General features: G+C 45.4%; 1 protein-coding gene across 8 annotated transcripts in view; it reads left to right on the top strand.

Moving 5' to 3' along the window:
- TMCC1 (transmembrane and coiled-coil domain family 1) overlaps positions 1–19,174 on the top strand; it is a 105,754-nt gene that overhangs the window by 31,022 nt on the left and 55,558 nt on the right. For 2 of the 8 annotated variants that reach the window (XM_048957444.1, XM_048957443.1), the window contains 3 exons: positions 2,209–2,451; positions 13,746–13,802; positions 17,029–17,270. In XM_048957444.1, coding sequence (XP_048813401.1) covers positions 17,070–17,270 — 201 coding nt within the window. In that variant the 5' untranslated portion in view covers positions 2,209–2,451; positions 13,746–13,802; positions 17,029–17,069. The other 6 variants (XM_048957447.1, XM_048957449.1, XM_048957445.1 and 3 more) reach the window with 6 other exon arrangements.

Here is a 19,174-nt window from a genome sequence, read left to right as displayed (position 1 = left end):
CACTTCATATTTTGCAGCATGCTTCTTTGCAGCCGGGTGCACTTCATCCTCCCCATAGCCTGCAGATGCCATGTGTATGCTGGTGGGTTTGAGATGTGGTGCCCAGCCCAGCCTGAAGTGCAGGAATGTTGTGCTACCTGGAGCTTGGCTGAAACATCAACAGCTGTCGCAGCAATGCTGTGATGTGATGTGGCATGGCACTGTCTGCAGCAATTTCTGGGGTTTTGTGAGTTGCCCATACATCTATGTAGTCATCAGTGACTCCGAGTCAGGAGCCATTCCTGCAGAAATTCAAAGCAAAGCTCTGTTACCATTCCCAGACTTCTGGCATTTAGCCTGAAAGATTTCCATTGAAGCACTTTACTGCCTGCTGATTCTTGGCCCTAAAATCCTGCTTGCGTTTTGTGATTTAGTATTTTAATTAAAATGACTCAATTGATTTTAAAGGGAAATTATTCCAACTGACTTCTGAGGAAAACGAGGCTTAATTTTTACCCTTCTAAATTGCTTCCAGCAGTGGCTGTTTTATCAGGGCACTTTCTGTTGTTACTTCCATCACCGTCACATTGCAGCTCACAAAGAGAAAGCCCTCCAGCTTCTCTGTAGAACGGAATCATACCGGGCGGAATCGGTGCTCACAGCGCGGCAGCACGGGGAGATCCGCGGCAGCAGACGCGGCGCTGCGGTTCGGTTCGGTTCGGTTCGGCGGTGCCGCGCGCTCCCGGCTTTCAGCGCGGGGCCTCTCCAGGAGGCTCGCGACAAAGCACGTGACTCACGCGGCATCTGGGGGCGGGGTCGATGTGGGCGGGGCCTCGCGCGTCGCTACGCCTCCAACGGCGACGGCGCTGCGCGCTGACGTCGCGCGGCCCGGGCGAACGTTGCGGCGGCGGCGCGCGGGGATGGAGCGGCCATCGGCGGTGCGGCGGGGGCGCTTCGCTCGGTGGTGGGTGACCTGCGGGCGGCGCCGCCGTCGCTCCCCGGGGCCGCGTGGCGGGGCCGATCTCCGCGGGCCGGGCCGGGCCGGGCCGGGCGCCGAGGCCTCCTCCGGCTCCGCCGCTCGGCCGCCCATTCGCGTCGCCGCCGCCGCCTCGCGGCCGGCCGGGTCCTCCCCGGCTCCTGCCCGCGGGAGCTCGGCGGGGGCGGCGCGGCGGGGGAGCGGTGCGGGAGGGCCCTGCCCGGAGCGTCGCGCGTCGCTCCCGGCCTCGCTGTGCGTGTGGGCAGCCGGAGGCGCGGGGCGGCCGAGCCCGCGCGTGGGGGCGCAGCGTTGCGGAGGAGCCGAGGAGCTGAGGGCCGCCCGCAGCCCCGCTCCGCTACTTCACCCGCCGGTCCCGCGCTGCGCCGTCCGGGGCGGGGGGCCCCGTGGCCGCTCGTTCTGTGCACGTCCGCTGAGCTGTGCCGTGGGTGCGGGAATCTGCTCGGCGTGCGGTGGGCTGAGGAATACGTTGAGGCCAGTGTATTTCAGAACGAGCAAACAAAAGAAAAACAAACGTTTTCTTGTGTGCTCCCTGCCATGCGTATCCCATACAATTGCTTGGTTTTTGTGGGCTTTTGGCTTCTTGTTTTTTTTTTCCCCAGGAAGCTTTCTCGTTTGAGCTTTGTCAGTGTCTTATTTGGTCATAGTTAAAGGTGCAGTGACCAAAGGCAGCACTAATCCAGGTGCACCCATGGCTGTGTAGCTCCTTCCCTCTGCAGGTGTTGCTGCTGTGAGCTGCCTCTGCCCTCCTCACACTGTGAGCAGCGCTGGGATTTGTGCTGAGCGGGATGGTGGGAGCAGCGTGGTGTGTAGGGCTGGATTCACTGCTTGGGGATTCCTATAACAAACAGTAGGAATTAAGGATTTCTATTGTATCTCAGTCCAGTTTTTTAATGAATGAATGGTAGAACGACCATTCTAACTGCTGGCGTGTTCCTGTATGCTGAAATACAGCTGCTCTGCAGTGATGTTATGCTGTGTGCTCCCTTATGGTCAGGCTTAACCCAGGTGCTCCAAGTGTTTTCTCTTTGAGTTAAGTTATTAGGGTGCACTACTCAGAATAGGAGACAATACTAGAAACAGTCTCTTGACATTAAATGTGCCAAAGCTGACAGAAACTCACTGCTTCAAGTCAGAGTAGGTCCTTCTCTTTGAAGGAGATGGGTTTGCAGTGGTGTTTTGTTGCTGATCAGGTGTCAATGCTTTTTTCTTATGGTGCTTATTAATTTTGGCAGGTCTTTGTCCTTTATGAAGAAGCTGTGTTGCCAAGACTTGCTGTGAAGATGACCCACGCTACTGAATGCAGTTGTCTGCAAATGTAGGAGCCAACAAATGCTATGTCCCACCCTCCCTTGACTTTCCTCTTTCTCATGGAATATATATTTCTAAAGTATTTCTAGATCTTTACTGAAAATGTTTGGATTATAGCTATGACCACATCTATGCAAAGGAGATGAGCAAGCCTGAGCAATGCTGAGGTATGTATACCTTTTGTATCTCATAACATATGGGTAATCAAAATGTGTTACTGAATTCAATAACAAATATGTTTGGAGAGTGAACCTGTGCAAGTCTGTTCAACAGTGGCAATGAACAAGGGCTTGAAATGTGCTGTCTGGGCAGAACACAAGTGATTGGGTCTTGGGCTCCCTACGTGCAGTAAGTGGCCAATGTGTGTTGGAGGAAGAGGAATGGTGGGAAGATGTGTAAGGAGAAAACCATCTTATTACAAAGAATTGGAGCATGCTACTTCTCTTTTGGCGTAAGTAGCCTGAAAGGTGAATTAGTGTACATTGGAGAAATGTTGCTGTAATGCTGTTCTGAAAGGTAACTAAAACATTTCAAAGTATTTAAAAGGCGCTGAGATACAGAGCTGGGTGGTAGTGTCATTGGTCCAACTTAGGAGATGAGCTGTGGTGGGAATTCTGCAGACACCTACACTTACAGTTTCTTCAGAGAGAAATTTGGCAGATTTCAGTATTTCTCAGAGCTGCGTGTGCTGATCGGTCTCCCTCAGTAAATTCCTTGGCCCAGTTTTTCATCCTGGAGCTGTTGGCTGTGATTTTCCTGGAGGTTAGTTGCCATAGAAATTATCCTGTTACAAATAAATATGCTTTTTATAATCTCTGGGTATGGTAATGGGGAGCAGAAAGACTGTTGGCCTTCCTGAGAGCAATAGAAGCTGCAGACCCATGGAGGCTTAATGTTGGTAAATCACCACCAGTAGGAGAGAGCTGAACAAGTGCCTGATTGTGTGGGTGAGTGGTGGCAGTGATGAATAGCATCATTTGGTCCCTGAGTAAAGAAAAGTGGTAGAGTACATTACAGTGAGTCTGAGTAATAGTTAAGATTGGAGAAATGGAAAAGGAATGACTTCTGTTCAGAGTCTGTTATGGTGGGACTTACTGACTCAGTGAAGTGAAAGCATTTTTGATGGAAAAGAACCTTTCCGAGGGAGGTGGCCATCGTGATCCTATGTGGTGTGAGATTTGGGTGGAGATAACATCTAGATTCAGTCTTGAGCTAGTCCAGCAGCAGGGTTGTGGTGGGAAAGCTGAAAGCAGAAAAGACTGTGCAGGTGGGGAGGATCAGGCTGGGAAACATATAAGCAAGGCTATGGCACCTATTGAGATGCACCCGTGAGAGTGGTAAGAGAACTGGCTGTTACCGCTGCAAAGCCACTGTTGGTTATCTTGGGAGGGCTGTGCTGAGCAAGGAAGAAAGCAAGTTCCACCCATCTTCCAAAAGGAATCTTTTTAAGGAGAGAACCATGAGTGGGTCAGTCAGCTCACCTCTGTTCTGGGAAAGGAGATCAAATAAATAGCTAGAAACAGTTTACAAGCATGTTAAAAAACAAGAAGGTGATTATATCTATTAGTCATTATGCCTAACCGCCCTGGCAGCTTTCTACAAAGAGATGACTGGCTTGGTAGATTTGATTGGTTCAGCTTTGGTAGAGCTTTCAACTGTCTACCTTAACTTTCTCATAGGTAAACTGAGGAAATGCAAACTAGATATGTGAACGCTGAGGTGGATGAGAAATGTTGAGGTTGTTTGCCATCCTACGTGTTGTCTGCTCATCTAATTGCTGTACTGCTGGTGAGAATTGTGATCAGTGGCGGGAAGGCCCAGCTGGAGGCCTGTTGCTAGTGGAGTTCTGCAGGGTTTGGCACTGTGTTCAATCCTGTTTAGCCTCCTCATTAATGACTTAAATGGTGAGGTTTTAGTGATGAAGTAATGTAAGCTACCAGTTTGACTTCAAAGAAAAACTAAATCATAGCAAAGTTGCTACTTTTTAACTCAGTCAGTGGAAAACTTTCACATAGCTGATAGCAAAAGCAGCTGAGTCAGTGGGAAAAGCATTGTGATTGTTCTGCACCAAATGGCTTGCTTTTAGAAAACAGAAGTTTTCAGGTCCATGCTGCTCAAAGATCAGAGAAGGAATGCTGGTTTTGAGTCACTGGGAGGAATATCTTACCAGTCTGTGCCAGATCAGGTCAGCTGTTCATCTTCCACAAGTCAGTGTGAATGTGATGCTTTCCAAAACCCAGGGATAAGGACAAATGTTAGAATCACATGCAGCCTGCTTGCTGGTAGATCTCTTTCCTTGCAAGCCTACCATTGTAACGTGTATCAACCCTCTTGTAACTCCAAGCCTGTGATAAAGCTTTGTTTGTAGAACTAGAGGTGTTAAATCTTGTCCTCTGTGCTGGCATTGTCACAGGTGGATGAGCTGGGAGAAGCAAGGAGAGGCACTCTTTCTGACCCATTCTTTTGACTCGGTCTCTGTAGTGCCTGAAATAGCTGTGCTGTAACCTTTTATCTCCTCTTGGGAAGCAGGATGAAAATAGCTGTTTTTCCGTTCTTTGTGGTTCACTTGTTCCTGACATTTGAGTCAGCTTTGACATGTAGTAGCAGCATCTCCTGGCAGAACGAAGGAGCATCTCTGAACTTTCTCTACCACACCTCCTTTCTCTGGTGGAAAGTTACTGCCAAAATGCTTGGCATGGCCCAGTAATGTATTCCTCCAGAGTGTGGAACATCTGATTGAGATAATGCCAATAGCAAGAGTGGCTAATAGGAGGGTAACTGGCCTCAGAAAGAGATACTTAAAGGAACTGACAACACCAAGCTGAGCGGTGCGGTTGACACGGTGGAAGGAAGGAATGCCATTCAGAGGGACCTCAACAGGCTGGAAAGGTGGGCAGGGTGAACCTGATGAGGTTCAACACGGCAAAGTGCAGAATTTTGCACGTGGGCCGGAGGAATCCCAGGCATCCTTACAGACTGGAAGGGGCGGTGCTTGAGAGCAGCCCTGTGGAGAAGGACTTGGGGGTCTTGATAGATGAAAAGCTTAACGTGAGCCAGCAGCGTGCTCTTGTGGCTCGGAAGGCAAATGGTGTCCTGGGCTCCATCAGAAGAGGGGTGACCAGCAGGGACAGGGAGGTGATTGTCCCCCTCTGCTCTGCTCTTGTGAGGCCCCATCTGCAGCACTGCGTCCAAGTGTACAAGAAAGTACAAGAAAGACAGAGAGCTGTTGGAGAGGGTGCAGAGGAGAGCCATGAAGATGATCGGGGACTGGAGCACCTCCCCTACGAAGACAGGCTGATGGAGCTGGGCTTGTTCAGCATGGAGAAGAGAAGCTGCGGGGTGACCTCATTGCAGCCTTTGGTACCTAAAGGGAGCCTACAGACAGGAGGGGAGTCAACTCTTGGAAAGGGTTGATAACTGCAGGACAAGGGGAAATGGTTTGAAGTTGAGGGAGGGGAGATTTAGATTGGACAGATTTAGATTGGACGTCAGGGGGAAACTCTTTACAGAGAGAGCGGTGAGGTGCTGGAGCAGCTGCCCAGAGAGGCTGTGATGCCCCGTCCATCCCTGGAGGTGTTCAAGGCCAGGTTGGATGGGGCCCTGAGCAGCCTGGGATAGTATTAAATGTGGGGGTTGGTGCATGCAGCAGGGGGTTGGAGATTCATGATCCTTGAGGTCCCTTCCAACCCTGTGATTCTGTGAATGAAATCGGTTCCAGTGTATGAGCTTTTTGACAAGAGGGAAGCTAAAAAAGTCTGGATATTAGTCCTTTTCAAATTGCTCTTGTAAATAATTCAGTATTTGCAGGGAGGCTCCCAGCATTGCGCTCAGTGCAGGCTTCAGCCTATGAAGGAAATTCCGGACATAGATGGTCTTCAACCACACCGATGCAACAGTTGCCTCTGCCACACTGAAATTGGAACTTTCTACCACTGTGTATCCCTTCAACAGAGAAAATTGATTATAACAACTTAAAGCAGTTCCTTTGGATACTGAACTGTGGCATACTTTGACAAGCAGTGCTTAAGGCTGCACTTTAAAGGGAATGTGTTTGCGAGTGCATGTTACTGTAGCAGATTTTTATTGTGGTGGTCCTTAATTTTGAGCTCTCCTCATTTCTAAGTTGAGAAGGGACCAGAAAACCAGTGGAGATGGCAATTTTGTGTTTTATGCCTTTTCCTAAAGCTTCACACCTTAACTCCTGGCCTTCAATCATCCTGGGGCTCCAGCAGAGCTGAGTGCCCCTCTGGGGCTGTGTGCCTCGCACTGCTTTCTCTATGCTTGTCATCTCTTCCTTGCTGGAATGCTGAGAGACAAAACATATATTACTTGTGTGCTATTTCATTTGTATGTTTTTTAATATGCAGATCCTGACTGTTCTTTTAATCAGTTGTAATCTCTGGTTTCAAATAGTGAGTGTGTGCAGATATCTAATGAAGAAATGACTTTCTGCTAATGATAATATTAGCCAATACCTCTCTTTTGTAATCTGGTTTATTTGTTCTTTGTTTTCATATCCCAAGCTCTCTTATTTTTTGAAAACTCACCATTTTAAATATTTTCTTAGTATTTCTTTACTCTTTCTCAAAAAGTAGAGTAGTTTCTTTATTTACAAAATGCAGTACTTGAATAGCAGAAATTGTCATTGTTGGTGGTGCAGAGTCCGGTTGGAGGCCTGTAACCAGCGGTGTCCCCCAGGGGTCGGTGCTGGGTCCAGTCTTGTTCAACATCTTCATCAGTGACCTTGATGAGGGGATGGTGGCCACCCTCAGCAAGTTTGCGATGATACGAAGTTGGGAGGATTGGCTGACAGCCTGAAGGCCGTGCTGTCATTCAGCAAGACCTGGACAGGCTGGAGAGCTAGGCAAAGAAAAACCGGATGAGGTTTAACAAAAGCAAGTGTAGAGTCTTGCATCTGGGGAGGAATAATTGCATGCACCAGTACAGGTTGGGGGATGAGCTGCTGGAGGGGAGCTCTGCGGAAAGGGACCTGGGTGTCCTGGTGGACGACAGGTTGGCCATGAGCCAGCAGTGTGCCCTTGTGGCCAAGAGGGCCAACGGCATCCTGGGGTGCATTAAAAAGAGCGTGGCCAGCAGGTCAAAGGAGGTGATCCTCCCCCTCTGCTCTGTCCTGGTAAGGCCTCATCTGGAGTACTGCGTCCAGTTCTGGGCTCCCCAGTACAAAAAAGACAGGGATCTCTTGGAAAGAGTCCAGCGGAGGGCCACAAAGATGGTGAATGGCCTGGAGCATCTCTGCTATGAGGAAAGGCTGAGTGAACTGGGTCTGTTCAGCCTTGAGAAAAGAAGACTGAGAGGGGACCTGATCCAGGTCTATCAGTATCTAAGGTGTGGGGGGTAGAATGGCGAGGCCGGACTCTTTTCAGTGGTGAGTGGAGACAGGACAAGGGGAAACGGCTGGAAACTGCAGCATAGGAAGTTCTGCACCAATGTGCGCAAGAACTTCTTTACAGTGAGGTGACGGAGCACTGGAACAGGCTGCCCAGGGAGGTGGTGGAGTCTCCTTCTCTGGAGATGTTCAAGACCTGCCTGGATGCCGACCTGTGCGACCTACTGTAGGGAACTGCTTTGGCAGGGGGTTAGACTCGATGATCTCTGGAGGTCCCTTCCAACCCCTACAATTCTGTGATTCTGTGAAAAGAAATTACTTCTGGTGAGTCCTTGTTGAAGATGATGCGAAATCCCATGTCTCCAGCTGCTCTGGCTGTAACTGCAAATATAAGTCTTTTGGTAACACCACTTAGGAGTAATTGTGATCTCTTTCTGCACTGCTTCCCTTCGTTACAGCCAGCAATGTGGCCAGTCTTCCCCAGCCCTGTGTTGCTCAGATTTGAATTAATTTTCTTGTTTTGGTTTACATCACAGCTCTGTAGACAGCCCTACTACTAATGGAGTGGTGGGATGTCAGCATGGGGTTGGGAAATAGCTGCAGGAGGCAAAAAAGGCAGTGCATTCTTTAAGTTGCTCTTTGTCATGCTTGTGGTGCTGTGAAGTCCCATTCTCACATCCCTGCCTGCTCAGACTGGAGGTGGTCATTCCCAGGCTCTCCCGTCGAGCACTGAGTTCAGAACATGCAGCTGAGCTACTTGAAGAACATATAAACATGATTGTAACTTTTTTGTTGTTCAGCAGCAAGCAGAGACTTTGTAAGAAAGTGCTGCATTTTGGCTTTTCTTCCCATCTGCTTTTGAAGGAAGGATGTGGCTTTCCTGAAACATTGCTAAATGAAGGTGGAAGTGTGAGCTCTCAGCCTCGTCTTGGCGAACTTCACAGCTGTGAACTTCAGCCTTCTGTGGCTACTTCTGCTGAGGGCTGTGGTGGCTGCAATGTCAAGTTGCTAATTTTTAGTCCATTCTCTGAAGAAATACTTGTTATGAGGCAAGTTTCCTTTCACATCTTGTAGAGCAGGCCAGCTTTTAAAGAATCTTTGTGTATGCCCAGATCCATAAAGGTCTTTTTTTCTTGCAAAGTACCTGCAGGCTGTATTTTCAGTGTTGCTTCTGAGCTTTTAAATCCGTACACATCTTATTATCTTTTTTCTTTTTTTGTGTGGATGATGTATATAGTTGGGAATGTTGGGAAAACAGAGCACTCTAGTTAAGTCTTTAACCTTGGTTTAACTTTCTTGAAACATGGATTTTTATTAAATCCAGGGGAAAATAGCCTTGCAGTGGCTGTGGTAGGCTCCAGGTAAGTATTAAATGCTACGTGCTTGTAAGCAATTTGTAAGGTGGCAGCAGTGAGAGATGATGTAGATGTGGCATTAATCTTAAGGGTAAAGCTGGTTTGATGCTCTGCTCCAAAGGTCTTAGATAACCTTAAGGCAGCTGCTTGACCTTTGTCTTTTTTATCTGCAAAGTAGGGAAGTGGGACTAATGCAACATAATGCAGTAGCGCTCCAAGGGTACGCACGTGAAGCACTCGCGTGCTATAGGAAGTTAAACCTATCGCCGTTCTGTGCAGTGAAGTTTCATGGGGATGCTTCAAGGAAAGTTAGTACTTCCTAGAAGGAAAAGCAACAACTGCTGGACTACAGAACCAGTGCCATTGCCACACAGTCCGATCATTACAGAATGCAGTGCTGTGCTCTTGGAAATTTTCTGATTGGTGTATTTGTACGAGCTGTGGGCTGCAGACCGCAATATTTGTTTTGATTTCTGTGTGAAGTTCTTAGCATATACAAAACCAGAATGTATAGGCATTGGTACCTCTGCACAGTTGGTATTTTTGGAAGAGTCCTGACCTCTGCTTGGTAGCTTTAAGGCATTGCCTGAGCTCAACGACGGAATGTTCTGAGTGGTGGAAGAGATTCCGGGACCAACCGGTGATGCTGCAAAGCAGTGGAAGCGTTCCTGAAAAAGTCACTTCCTTGAGCCAATGCAGCTTCCTTGTAAATGAGAAAAATGACCTAGTTGTGACTTTTTATGTATTTTACTTTCATGTGTGCTGTCCTTCCTATAAAGTTCTAACCTTGCAGAACAGCTGTTGATCTTCATATAAGCAGCAACCAATGAGCAGTGCTGCTTTCAGTGCAGCAGTAATTTAGGGACTGTGCAAGGGTGGTGCTAAGAATGTTTGACTCCAGCATGGGTGTGTTCAGGAAGATGTCTTCTAATTAAGGGAGGAGCAAAAGATATCTGTTGCTTGTCAAGGGTGTTTGGTGTCTGTTAAAATTACGTTTGGGTTACGCAGATTCTCTTACCTAAAGAATTAATATTTGAGCTTTGAGGAACAGAAAACTGCATTAGCTTTGTGGATGAGCAGCAGTAGATACAAAGCCAGAGGCAGGAGCAGTTTCATCAGGCTGTGTACCTGAGAAGAGCATGGTGCTGATAGATCACCTCCTGGTAGATCTGTGGCCGTGTTACCTTTGTGCAGCAGAAGCATTTGAAAAGTTGATGAGTGCAAGGAGTGGAAGTGGTGACTACTTGGGATGTGCTGAAGCATAACATCTTCTGGTGTGTTTCTCCCCACTTCTTCTCCAGAGGAGAATGGGCTTTTAGTGCCTTCTGTGAGACCTCAGGGAGGTTCTTGCCATTGGTCGCCCTTAGCAAACCAGGGTGGACTGTCTGTCTGGTTTAGGGTTTAGGCCTGTGAGGACCCAAGGAGAAGGACTGTATGTCACATGTTTTCTGTGGGCTCAGAAGTGATGCTGTATTTGCTCTGGATATCTTAATACATTGCTCCACAGCTGTAACCCACACACAGGCATAGTTAGCATCTCTGCTGTTTTATTAATGGTGTGCTGGAGTGAGTTGGTGTTGTTTGGTACTCATACAAGTAACAGGTGATTTATTGTGTAAGCTGTGGGCCTACTGATCAATTAATTGATCAGTATTATATTGATCATCTGTAGCGCATGTGTCAGCTGACTTTAGTTCTTCTCACCATAAACATACGTATGTATTCATAAAATTCATTCTGAGTTATTCAGGAGTGAGATCTCTATGCATTACTTTCAAAAGAATCTAAGTATTTTTCTCCATCTAAAAATACATAAAAGGCACTAGAAGTGCCTTCACCAGTGTCACCCTCATTGCTCTTTCCTTCAGCTTGCTGGAAGGCTCATATTTGGCATGTAGGAAAACATCAGGCACAGGCTGACATGCTGAAAGCCTCGTAACAGGACTGACTACCACTTTAAGCCCATATGTCAGTGGCTGAGGCTGTACAGCCACCAGGCTGCATTCCTGCTGCATCTGTGGTGTGAGAAGGGAAAGCAAGGGCAGCAGAATCTGCATCATTCAGCTGAGTTCCTTGCTGGCATCTGGATACTGCTGGGAATAGGTTACAGGGTTTAGGAAAATCGTTAGACACAAATCAGTAAAACCTATTGCTATCCTACTATGCTGGTTTTGCCCTGTCGCACTGTACAGTTGGCAGTAGGTCTCTTGTTGTGCCCCGCATCCCCTGCTCCTATTGCAGTGGCAGTTGCTCTTCACCCAGTGCCTCCCATCGCTCTGTTTGGCTCTTTATCCAAAGCTGTCGAATTAATTCAGTCAGTTCCTTGGGGGATGCTGCCTGCTGCCGAGCACCATTTCACAAACGTAGCTGGCTTTGGGCTGTTGCCCTTTTCTGAAGTCTCAGGCATAGAGCCTCAACAGAGATTTGGCTTATATTACACATACCCTGAGCAGTTTTTCCTCTTCTTCCAGCTGGACTGCTTACTGTGCTGATCGTCCTGTTCCTGCCTTTCAATTTGCTCTTTCAACCATGCTCCATTTACTTTCCTACACAGAGTACCTTCAGTGTCAGGAATGTGGCCAGGTGAGGGGCAGCCCTATAGCTATAGTTTTCCAGATCCTTTCTGGCAGGAATTTTGGAGGAGGAACTGTCTTGAAAACTGCTGATGTTCTTTCCATTAAAAACAGTGTTGGTTTTTGGCCCTTAAGTTTTTCCTGCTGGCATCTCAGCTGTAACTTTAAATTTAATTTCTACTTTTTTTCCTTGCACTTTTCCCAAATTCTTCATTCTCAGATTTTAAAGATTATTTTGTCCAATCATAATATCTAAATAAATGAAGCTGGTTTCTCCATGTGTTGTTTTGTCTTGCTGTTATCCAGTTGTTCTTTTTGCACAAACTATCACTCTGTTGCTGTTGTCTTCCTCTTCAAACGTTGTCCAACCCTCCCCAGAATACTGCACCCATTCTGGTTTCCCCCGAGCTCCTCTTGCTGACAGCATTACTTTTGAGCTCAGAGCTCTGTGTCCGTTTTTACCCTGCTGCTTGTTGCTGCTGAACAATGATATTTCTAAAATACGTTAACCTTTCCATGGATATAAATCACTTGCCATGGTTCCCAGTTACCATTATGTGACTACTGCCACATCAGCCTTTCTGGTGAAACTGTTTGCCTTGATACAGAATCTATTTAAGGATGAGTTTGGCTGAGCACTGTGGGATTTCTCAAAGTCAGCTTGGCTGTATTTTTGTAGAAGTTCATTCTTCCCTGGAAGCAGCAGAAAAATACTTTTCTTTCTCCAAATAGGAGAGATGGTAAGAATCTGCTATGAAAGATCCCTGCCAGCTGTGGATTCCAGCTGTGTGATGAGATATGAACCTGGCCTGTTTATGAAATAAAATAAACGTGAGAGTTCTTTAGCTAATTGTATTTGAATATCAGTGTTAAGGACTAGGGATGTTTAAATATTATACTAATAGTTGATTTTGGAAGACAGAATCTTTTCTGTTTTCTTCCCTGAGCTCTCTGGTTTTTCTCCCAGTTTCTGCATAGGCTTTGTATCTGTAGCAAGCTCTGCAGCTGCAAACAAGTCGGCTCTGAGTTATTTCAACAGAGTTCATTTGCCTATAGAGAAATATCCCTTCACACACCAAAAATTGTGCTCATCTTCTGGTGATTTTATGAGGACCAGGGATGTCAGCACCAGCCCAGGAGGAGCCCTGCTGGGCAGCTGTGCTGTGAGGCACGTTGCTCTTGGCAGTGACTGGTTGAGTAAGTAATCTCCTTTGGAAAACGTCGGTAAATCAACTGTGTTAGCATTGTGGCTCTTCTGGAATCTGGCTGCAGAAATAGAGCCGTGTGTTTGCTCCCTGCTGACACCGTCTGCTCCTGTGTTCCTCCAGCCAGCATCCGTCCTGACTGTGGGCTTGTCACAGGAGCAGGGAGTGTGTCAAAGTGGCCCTGGGAATACTGTGCTTCCTACTCTGGGACAGAACAACTAAGCCAGGGTTGTGTCTGTGGGAGGGGTGTGCTTTGCCCAGCTGGGCTTGGATTTCTAAATCCTTTCCTGCTCATTTGTGTTCATGCTCAGTGTGCAGGGGGCCCTTTATTATATCCATACAAGGAATTATGTTTGCCGGAACAGTGTGGCTTCCAGTAGTCTGTTGTGAAGGAACGGTGCACAGGTGCTGCTGCAGTGGGTGTTGCCTGGTTTTTGCCTCCTGGCAGATCACTGTGAGGCACAGCAGTAGTTCAGCCTGGGTTACAGAGCACGTAGAACAAGGTTTCTTGTACAGCACAGTGAAAGGCACGTGTGTTTCATGGTGCTCTCAGCTTTGCATCCTGTTGGCTAAACTCAAGATAAACAAGAGCAGCCTTTCTGACCTGTGCCCAGAGCATCTGGGTGACTGAAAAGGAGGAGAAAGTGAAATGGGTACAGATCAGCCTGATCTTGGAGGCTTTGCCCTGAAATCTAGCTTGCTTCCAGCTCTGACAGCTGGCCAGAAATCCCTGGAGAAAATGTGCCTTCCCAAGAACCTCTCAGTTATCCTGTAAGATCCAGTTTTAATTTCAGTTATATTGGTATCCCTTCAGTTAGCTGAAACAGTTTTAAATAGCCTGGCTTCCACACACAGTTACATTTTAAATTAAAAAAAACATATATATATATATAAATTGGAACCATGCTCACTTTATTTGTTTGTGTACATCTTTCCTTCCATTTTCAAGAATTGCATCTCATGTCCAATTTCTTTTTGCAGTTTTGTTCAGTGGAGGGACTGCTGTATGTCAGCCATGCTAAAGGGCAAGTGATGGAGGCAAGTATTAGTTTATATATTCATAGTTATCTCATACCGTTTTTACCAGTTTCGCCTTTTTAACTGCTTTGTTTCTTTCCCACTGCTGCTGTGAAATAACTGCACAAGTGAAAGACTGTACGGGCATGTTCTGGGAGGGAACCATGTTATATGATCTGCTCAGTGTGACTGTGGATATAGAACGACTAACTGTCCCTGATGCACTGTATGCTCATACAAATGGGAAGTGTTGCTGAGGTTCATCCTGAAGGCACTGCTTTTTTTCCCTCAAATATAGAACATAGAGTTGTTACGAGTTGAAAGCAAGCATAAGGATTCAATGTTATTGCAAATAGATGTGCTAATTTATTCTGCTGATTCACAGTTCTTCTCATTTTTGAGTAAAGCAAATGTTTTTCTCTGCAAAGCTAGATACTAGTACAAATAAGTAGCTCTAAGGACCTTCGTACCAGAAATGCTCTTTGAAAAGCTTTGTTCAGACTCGCAACAGATTCACCATACAGAAATGTGAGCAGATGACCACAAAGCTTCTGTAGGAGCTTCTGAGTCATGAGTCAGTGTAATGTCAGCAATCATTCACAGAACACATGGGCATGGCAGTGACACGTTTGTGAACTAACTGGGCTCATTTCTTTCAGGTGAGTTTGTAAATTGAAACAGAGCTGATTGGAGCAGTTGATGGTTTCCAGCAGCTAATGAATGCATGGAACTTCAGTTAGACAGAGGTGATATTGTTTTAGATCAACAGTATTGCCAGTGGTAATCTGCATAGAAAGCATATGGTAGATAGTAAAAATGATGAGTGAGGAATTTGTTGGAGATCTGTTCTGAACTACAGCTTTTCTGCGAGACCAAACTGAAAAATGAATGCCAAGAGAGTTAGCTAAAATGGAAAGTTACAGGTCAGCTGTCAAGGCTGTATTTCGTACGGCAAGTAATTCTGGGACTCCTGCTTTTTTTAGCCATTGAGTTTTGCTCACTTAACTGTCTGCTTTTTTGTTTTGAATTTTGTTCACTTCTTTCTGCTAGGTGATGAGAAAAATCTATTTGTGCCTTTTTTTCTCAAAACCAATTAATAGGAACATGTGATTCAACTTCATGAGAATCAGTTACGTTAGAAAAAATAGAAGTAACTTAAGAAAGAGCTTAAAAATCCAACTGTGATACTGATCACCTAAGGCATTATGTATGTAAAAATAAAAGATTGGTGGTTATATCTTTTGATTCTGCCACAGTTCCACAGTGAACGTGGGTAAATATTTTTGCTTTCTTCTGAGGTGAAGCTTATTGCTTTGCCTTTAAATGGGTTATTGATTAAAATGATGATATATTTTAACTGGTGCTTTTAACGTGGTTTCAAAGTGCTCAGCTAAAATACTGTAAGATTCCAGTGGTTTGCTTTGTAGTTACTGAACGTCATCTCACCTCCAACTTAATGCAGTGATGTTTGGGGAAAAGAATAAAAAGCAGAAGGGAGTGTGATGCAGCTCTTGGATGTTTTTGGATGCCAGTTTAAAAAGCATCTTGGAACATCTGTTCTAATCCATTATGTGGGGTTTCAGAAGTACAAAATTGAGAGCTCTGCAGCTGTAGCCTCAGTGCACTGTATTTCTGCAGCTGCTTCAAAATGCAAACGGATGTTCTCAAATCCCAAGCATGTGTTCCATTTCACATGAAATGTTTTTTAAAGCACAGGCTGCCTTTTGCCAAGATTGAGTTGACTTCTGTGGTCTAGTTTCTGTATTTTTATAGAAGCCTAACCAAAGTGTTTTCCTGCAAGAAAACAACGATCAGCTTCTGAGCATGTGATCTCATGGTGCTAATGTGAAACTCAGATATTGTGTCCTTCCTTCCTTCCTTCCTTCCTCATTCCTTGCTGTACTTCTCCAGCAGTGTGTTGTTAAAAAGTTCTCAGTTGCACAGTAGTGTAACCAGCTGCTTTCCGAGCTCTGCTGATGTGAGGAGGGGAGGCTGATGTCTTCTGGAGAAAACCTGCGTGTTTTCCCTGCCGTGGAGGCTGAGCTACACGCTGTGGTGCTGCATTCTCTGCCCATTCAAAAGGGTTCCTTGATCTTCTTTTAAAAAGGAGTTTCTGTTTTCTCCGAGAATTATGGATGGGACTGTGCCCATTGAAACCATTTCACTTGCCTGTCCTTGCTTGACTTTCCTGTCTAGTTTCCAGTGCAATCAATAGATGCTGGCAGCAATAAGGCATTTCTTACTGCTTGGAGATAAATGGTTAACTGATTTGGAAATGTTCTGTCTTCTTGCATTTATCAAATACTGTGGAGTTAAGCATTCTGCAGGAAAATCAGGTAGGCAGGACAGATGTTATGTTTGAAGCATGTTCCTTTGATAAGGAACAAAATTAATTCTGCCAAAAAGTCTAACATGTTCTATGAAAGTGTAACTTCACGTTATGTTACATACTACTGTGGGCTTTGTGTTCTTAATAACAAAAAAAAACCCTTGTTCTTTCCCTTCCTCCTTCCCCACTTTTGTAGACTTTTTTTTCTTTAAAAGAAAGCCTTTCTTGCTTCACTTTGTGCTGTGCTTCTTCCCCCTAGGCAATAAATGAATTGTCTCATACAAGCTTTGGCTTCTGCACACAGCCTTAGATGCAACTAATACCAGGATTGAGAGATGCTTGGAAAACCGATAAATTTGTTTTGTTAATGGCATGTTTTGTACATTGTTTTTTTTTTAACCCACTAGTTTCTGCATGGATGTGTAATAATGGCTCTTTTGTTTAACATTAGATAAGCATGAGATCACCGTGGCACAGCTGCATGTGTAGTCACTCTTGAAGCAATTGCACACCTAATTGGCTGACAATCTTGGCATTTTTAAAACAAACACAAGCCTTTTAAAGACAGGGGACATGTTTATTTACGAATAGTCAAATTAATCTGTGGGGTGTCATCAATGGAGCCCTCTGGCAGTGAACAGTTGTGCGATGACCCTGATCCTGGAGGCAAATCCCAAGATCAAGAGACCAAAAAACAACATGAATCAGAGCAAAAAATATCCAAAATAACCCATAATGCTTTGGAGAACATTAATGTGATTGGTCAAGGCTTGAAGCACCTTTTCCAGCATCAGCGCAGGAGGTCGTCAGTTTCTCCACATGATGTTCAGCAAGTTCAGGCTGATTTGGAGTCTGACATGGATTTGGAAAGCCAAAGCGCCTGCGCTGAAATTGATGGTGTCTCCACCCACCCTACAGCTCTGAACCGAGTGCTTCAGCAGATCAGAGTGCCACCTAAGATGAAGAGAGGGACGAGCCTGCACAGCAGGCGGGGCAAGACGGAGCCTCCCAAAGGAAGTCCCCAGATCAACAGGAGGTCTGCACAAGATATGCAATCAGGTCGTCCCAGATCGTCGTCCACTACAGATGCTCCCACGAACTTGTCCGTGACGGAGATTGCTTCTTCTGTCTGTGTAGGTGGAGAGGAGGCCACAGCAGCAGTAAGTTACTCAGATTTACCTTTGGTGTTTATCATCTCCTTGTGTGTTTTCTTAAGACTTTTGAACCTTGTTTTTAAAAGCAAGTGTATTTCAGCAAACTGAACTACTACTGTGTTCAAAATCTTTTTGCGTGTGATGAAGCAAAGATGCAAGCATTAGTCATTTTCTCACATGGCAGGTGCTTATTTTATTTGATTGCTGAAATGAGGACTACTTCTGCAGCATGTTAAGCTGGTCAGATGGTGCATTGCAGGCAAGCAAGGAATGATGGGAAGAGCAGCAGCCTGAGTAGTCCTTCTTAGCAGCTATTTCCTGCAACTGATGTGGCTTTTTTTCTTCCCTTCATATTTTATTGTGTATTTTCTAAAAGTGAGGTATTCCAGTTTGAGCAAATGGAGCAGTGGGTTGTTCACACTGTAGAGAGGCTCTGGGGATGGTGGCTGCAGTAGGTAACTGAGTTGCAATGTCAGGGTGGCCAAATCTGTCAGTCAGCCCTACTACTGTGCTGAAATGAGCCTTTGCCAAAATGACAGTCTCTGTTCTGTGACTTGTTCTTGCAAAGTTATGTGTATTGGTTTACTGATGATATCAAGTAGAAGTATTTGTCTTAATCTTTCATATTTCCCAGATCTGTTTATCTGAAGTGCTTGCAAGATCTTCAAATTGTGGCTTATCATTGTGATCTAGTGTGTAAATATTCCTCTTGGAAGGAGCATTGAGAGTCTAACTTTGAGATTTCTGTTCTGACAGCAATTAAAAGAAAAGGAATAGTGATACAATTGGGAAAAGTGGATGCTCTCCAAGAACCGGTTAACTTTGTGTCTGAACTGTATCAAAAGAGCTCTTATACTAGTTTCAGGTTTATTTCCTTGCAAGCTCTTTTTCATTGTGATTGCACTCATGACCTTTGTTTCAGGTAAACTTTGAAGAGAGCCAGTAATTTTCCAAGTTTGTATCCAAATGCAGCAACTTGAGTTCTGAAGCATGGCAGCCTGTTTTGGTTTGTCAGGTTACAACCTTAGCTCATTTAGATCTGATATACTTGATTTTAAACATTCTTGCTTACTTACAAAGCGCTATTGCAAGTGATGTCTCAGTGTACGTGCAGGAGGGGATGCTGTTCTGAAAGTGCTCACATTTTCCTTTAGTAGTGGCCCTTGCATCTCTGTGATATGTGTGCAGTGTGAGAACCCTTTGTCACAAGGCTGAGGAAGGCCATGGAACTGAAGTTGATGCACCTCAGCATAGCCCCTCTTTATCTCATCATCCAAAGTGTGTCTGCTGCTTTCAGACTTGCACCTCACACTCTGCCCTTAACCTGAGACAACCTCTGCGCTAATTTGGGATTGCTTCCTGACACCCATCCTGAAAAGCATAGGTGGACTTTGAGGTAAAATCCTAACAAACCCTTCAGGAGTGCTGACAGCATTTGTTGACATGTCTCTGAGCTTTGATGTTTTAGTAATGTTAGTATCTGTGTAGGCCCATGTAGAATTGGGAAAGAAAAGAGTGAGCAAGGGGGAGGAATCTTAAAATGAGAGCATTTTTAGCAGAACCAACTAAAAGCCAAAGCAATGGCAATACTCAGTCATGAACTTTTTGTAAGCTAGCAGCAAGGGCCTCTAGTCATACAAGATTCAGTTTACTTCAGAGATTTGACATGCTTGTACACAGACTCAAGCTGAGACAGTGCTGGCTCTGGCTTTGCACTTTCTTACACGTGTACAGCTACAAGGTAAATATCAGTCTTCAACTGATATTTATCAGTAATCTGGCTACTTAACAGCATTCAGTTTCAAATGCAGTGGGTTGCTAGTGCTCACTCTATGTAGCATTCTGCAGTTGTGCTTCTATATGGTGTGATATATATATATTTTTTTTTTAATAAAAGGCTATGGAGTGAT

Source organism: Lagopus muta, chromosome 11 (genome assembly GCF_023343835.1).
Source record: "Lagopus muta isolate bLagMut1 chromosome 11, bLagMut1 primary, whole genome shotgun sequence".
NCBI lineage: Eukaryota > Metazoa > Chordata > Aves > Galliformes > Phasianidae > Lagopus > Lagopus muta.
This window is presented reverse-complemented; position numbering and strand designations above follow the sequence as displayed.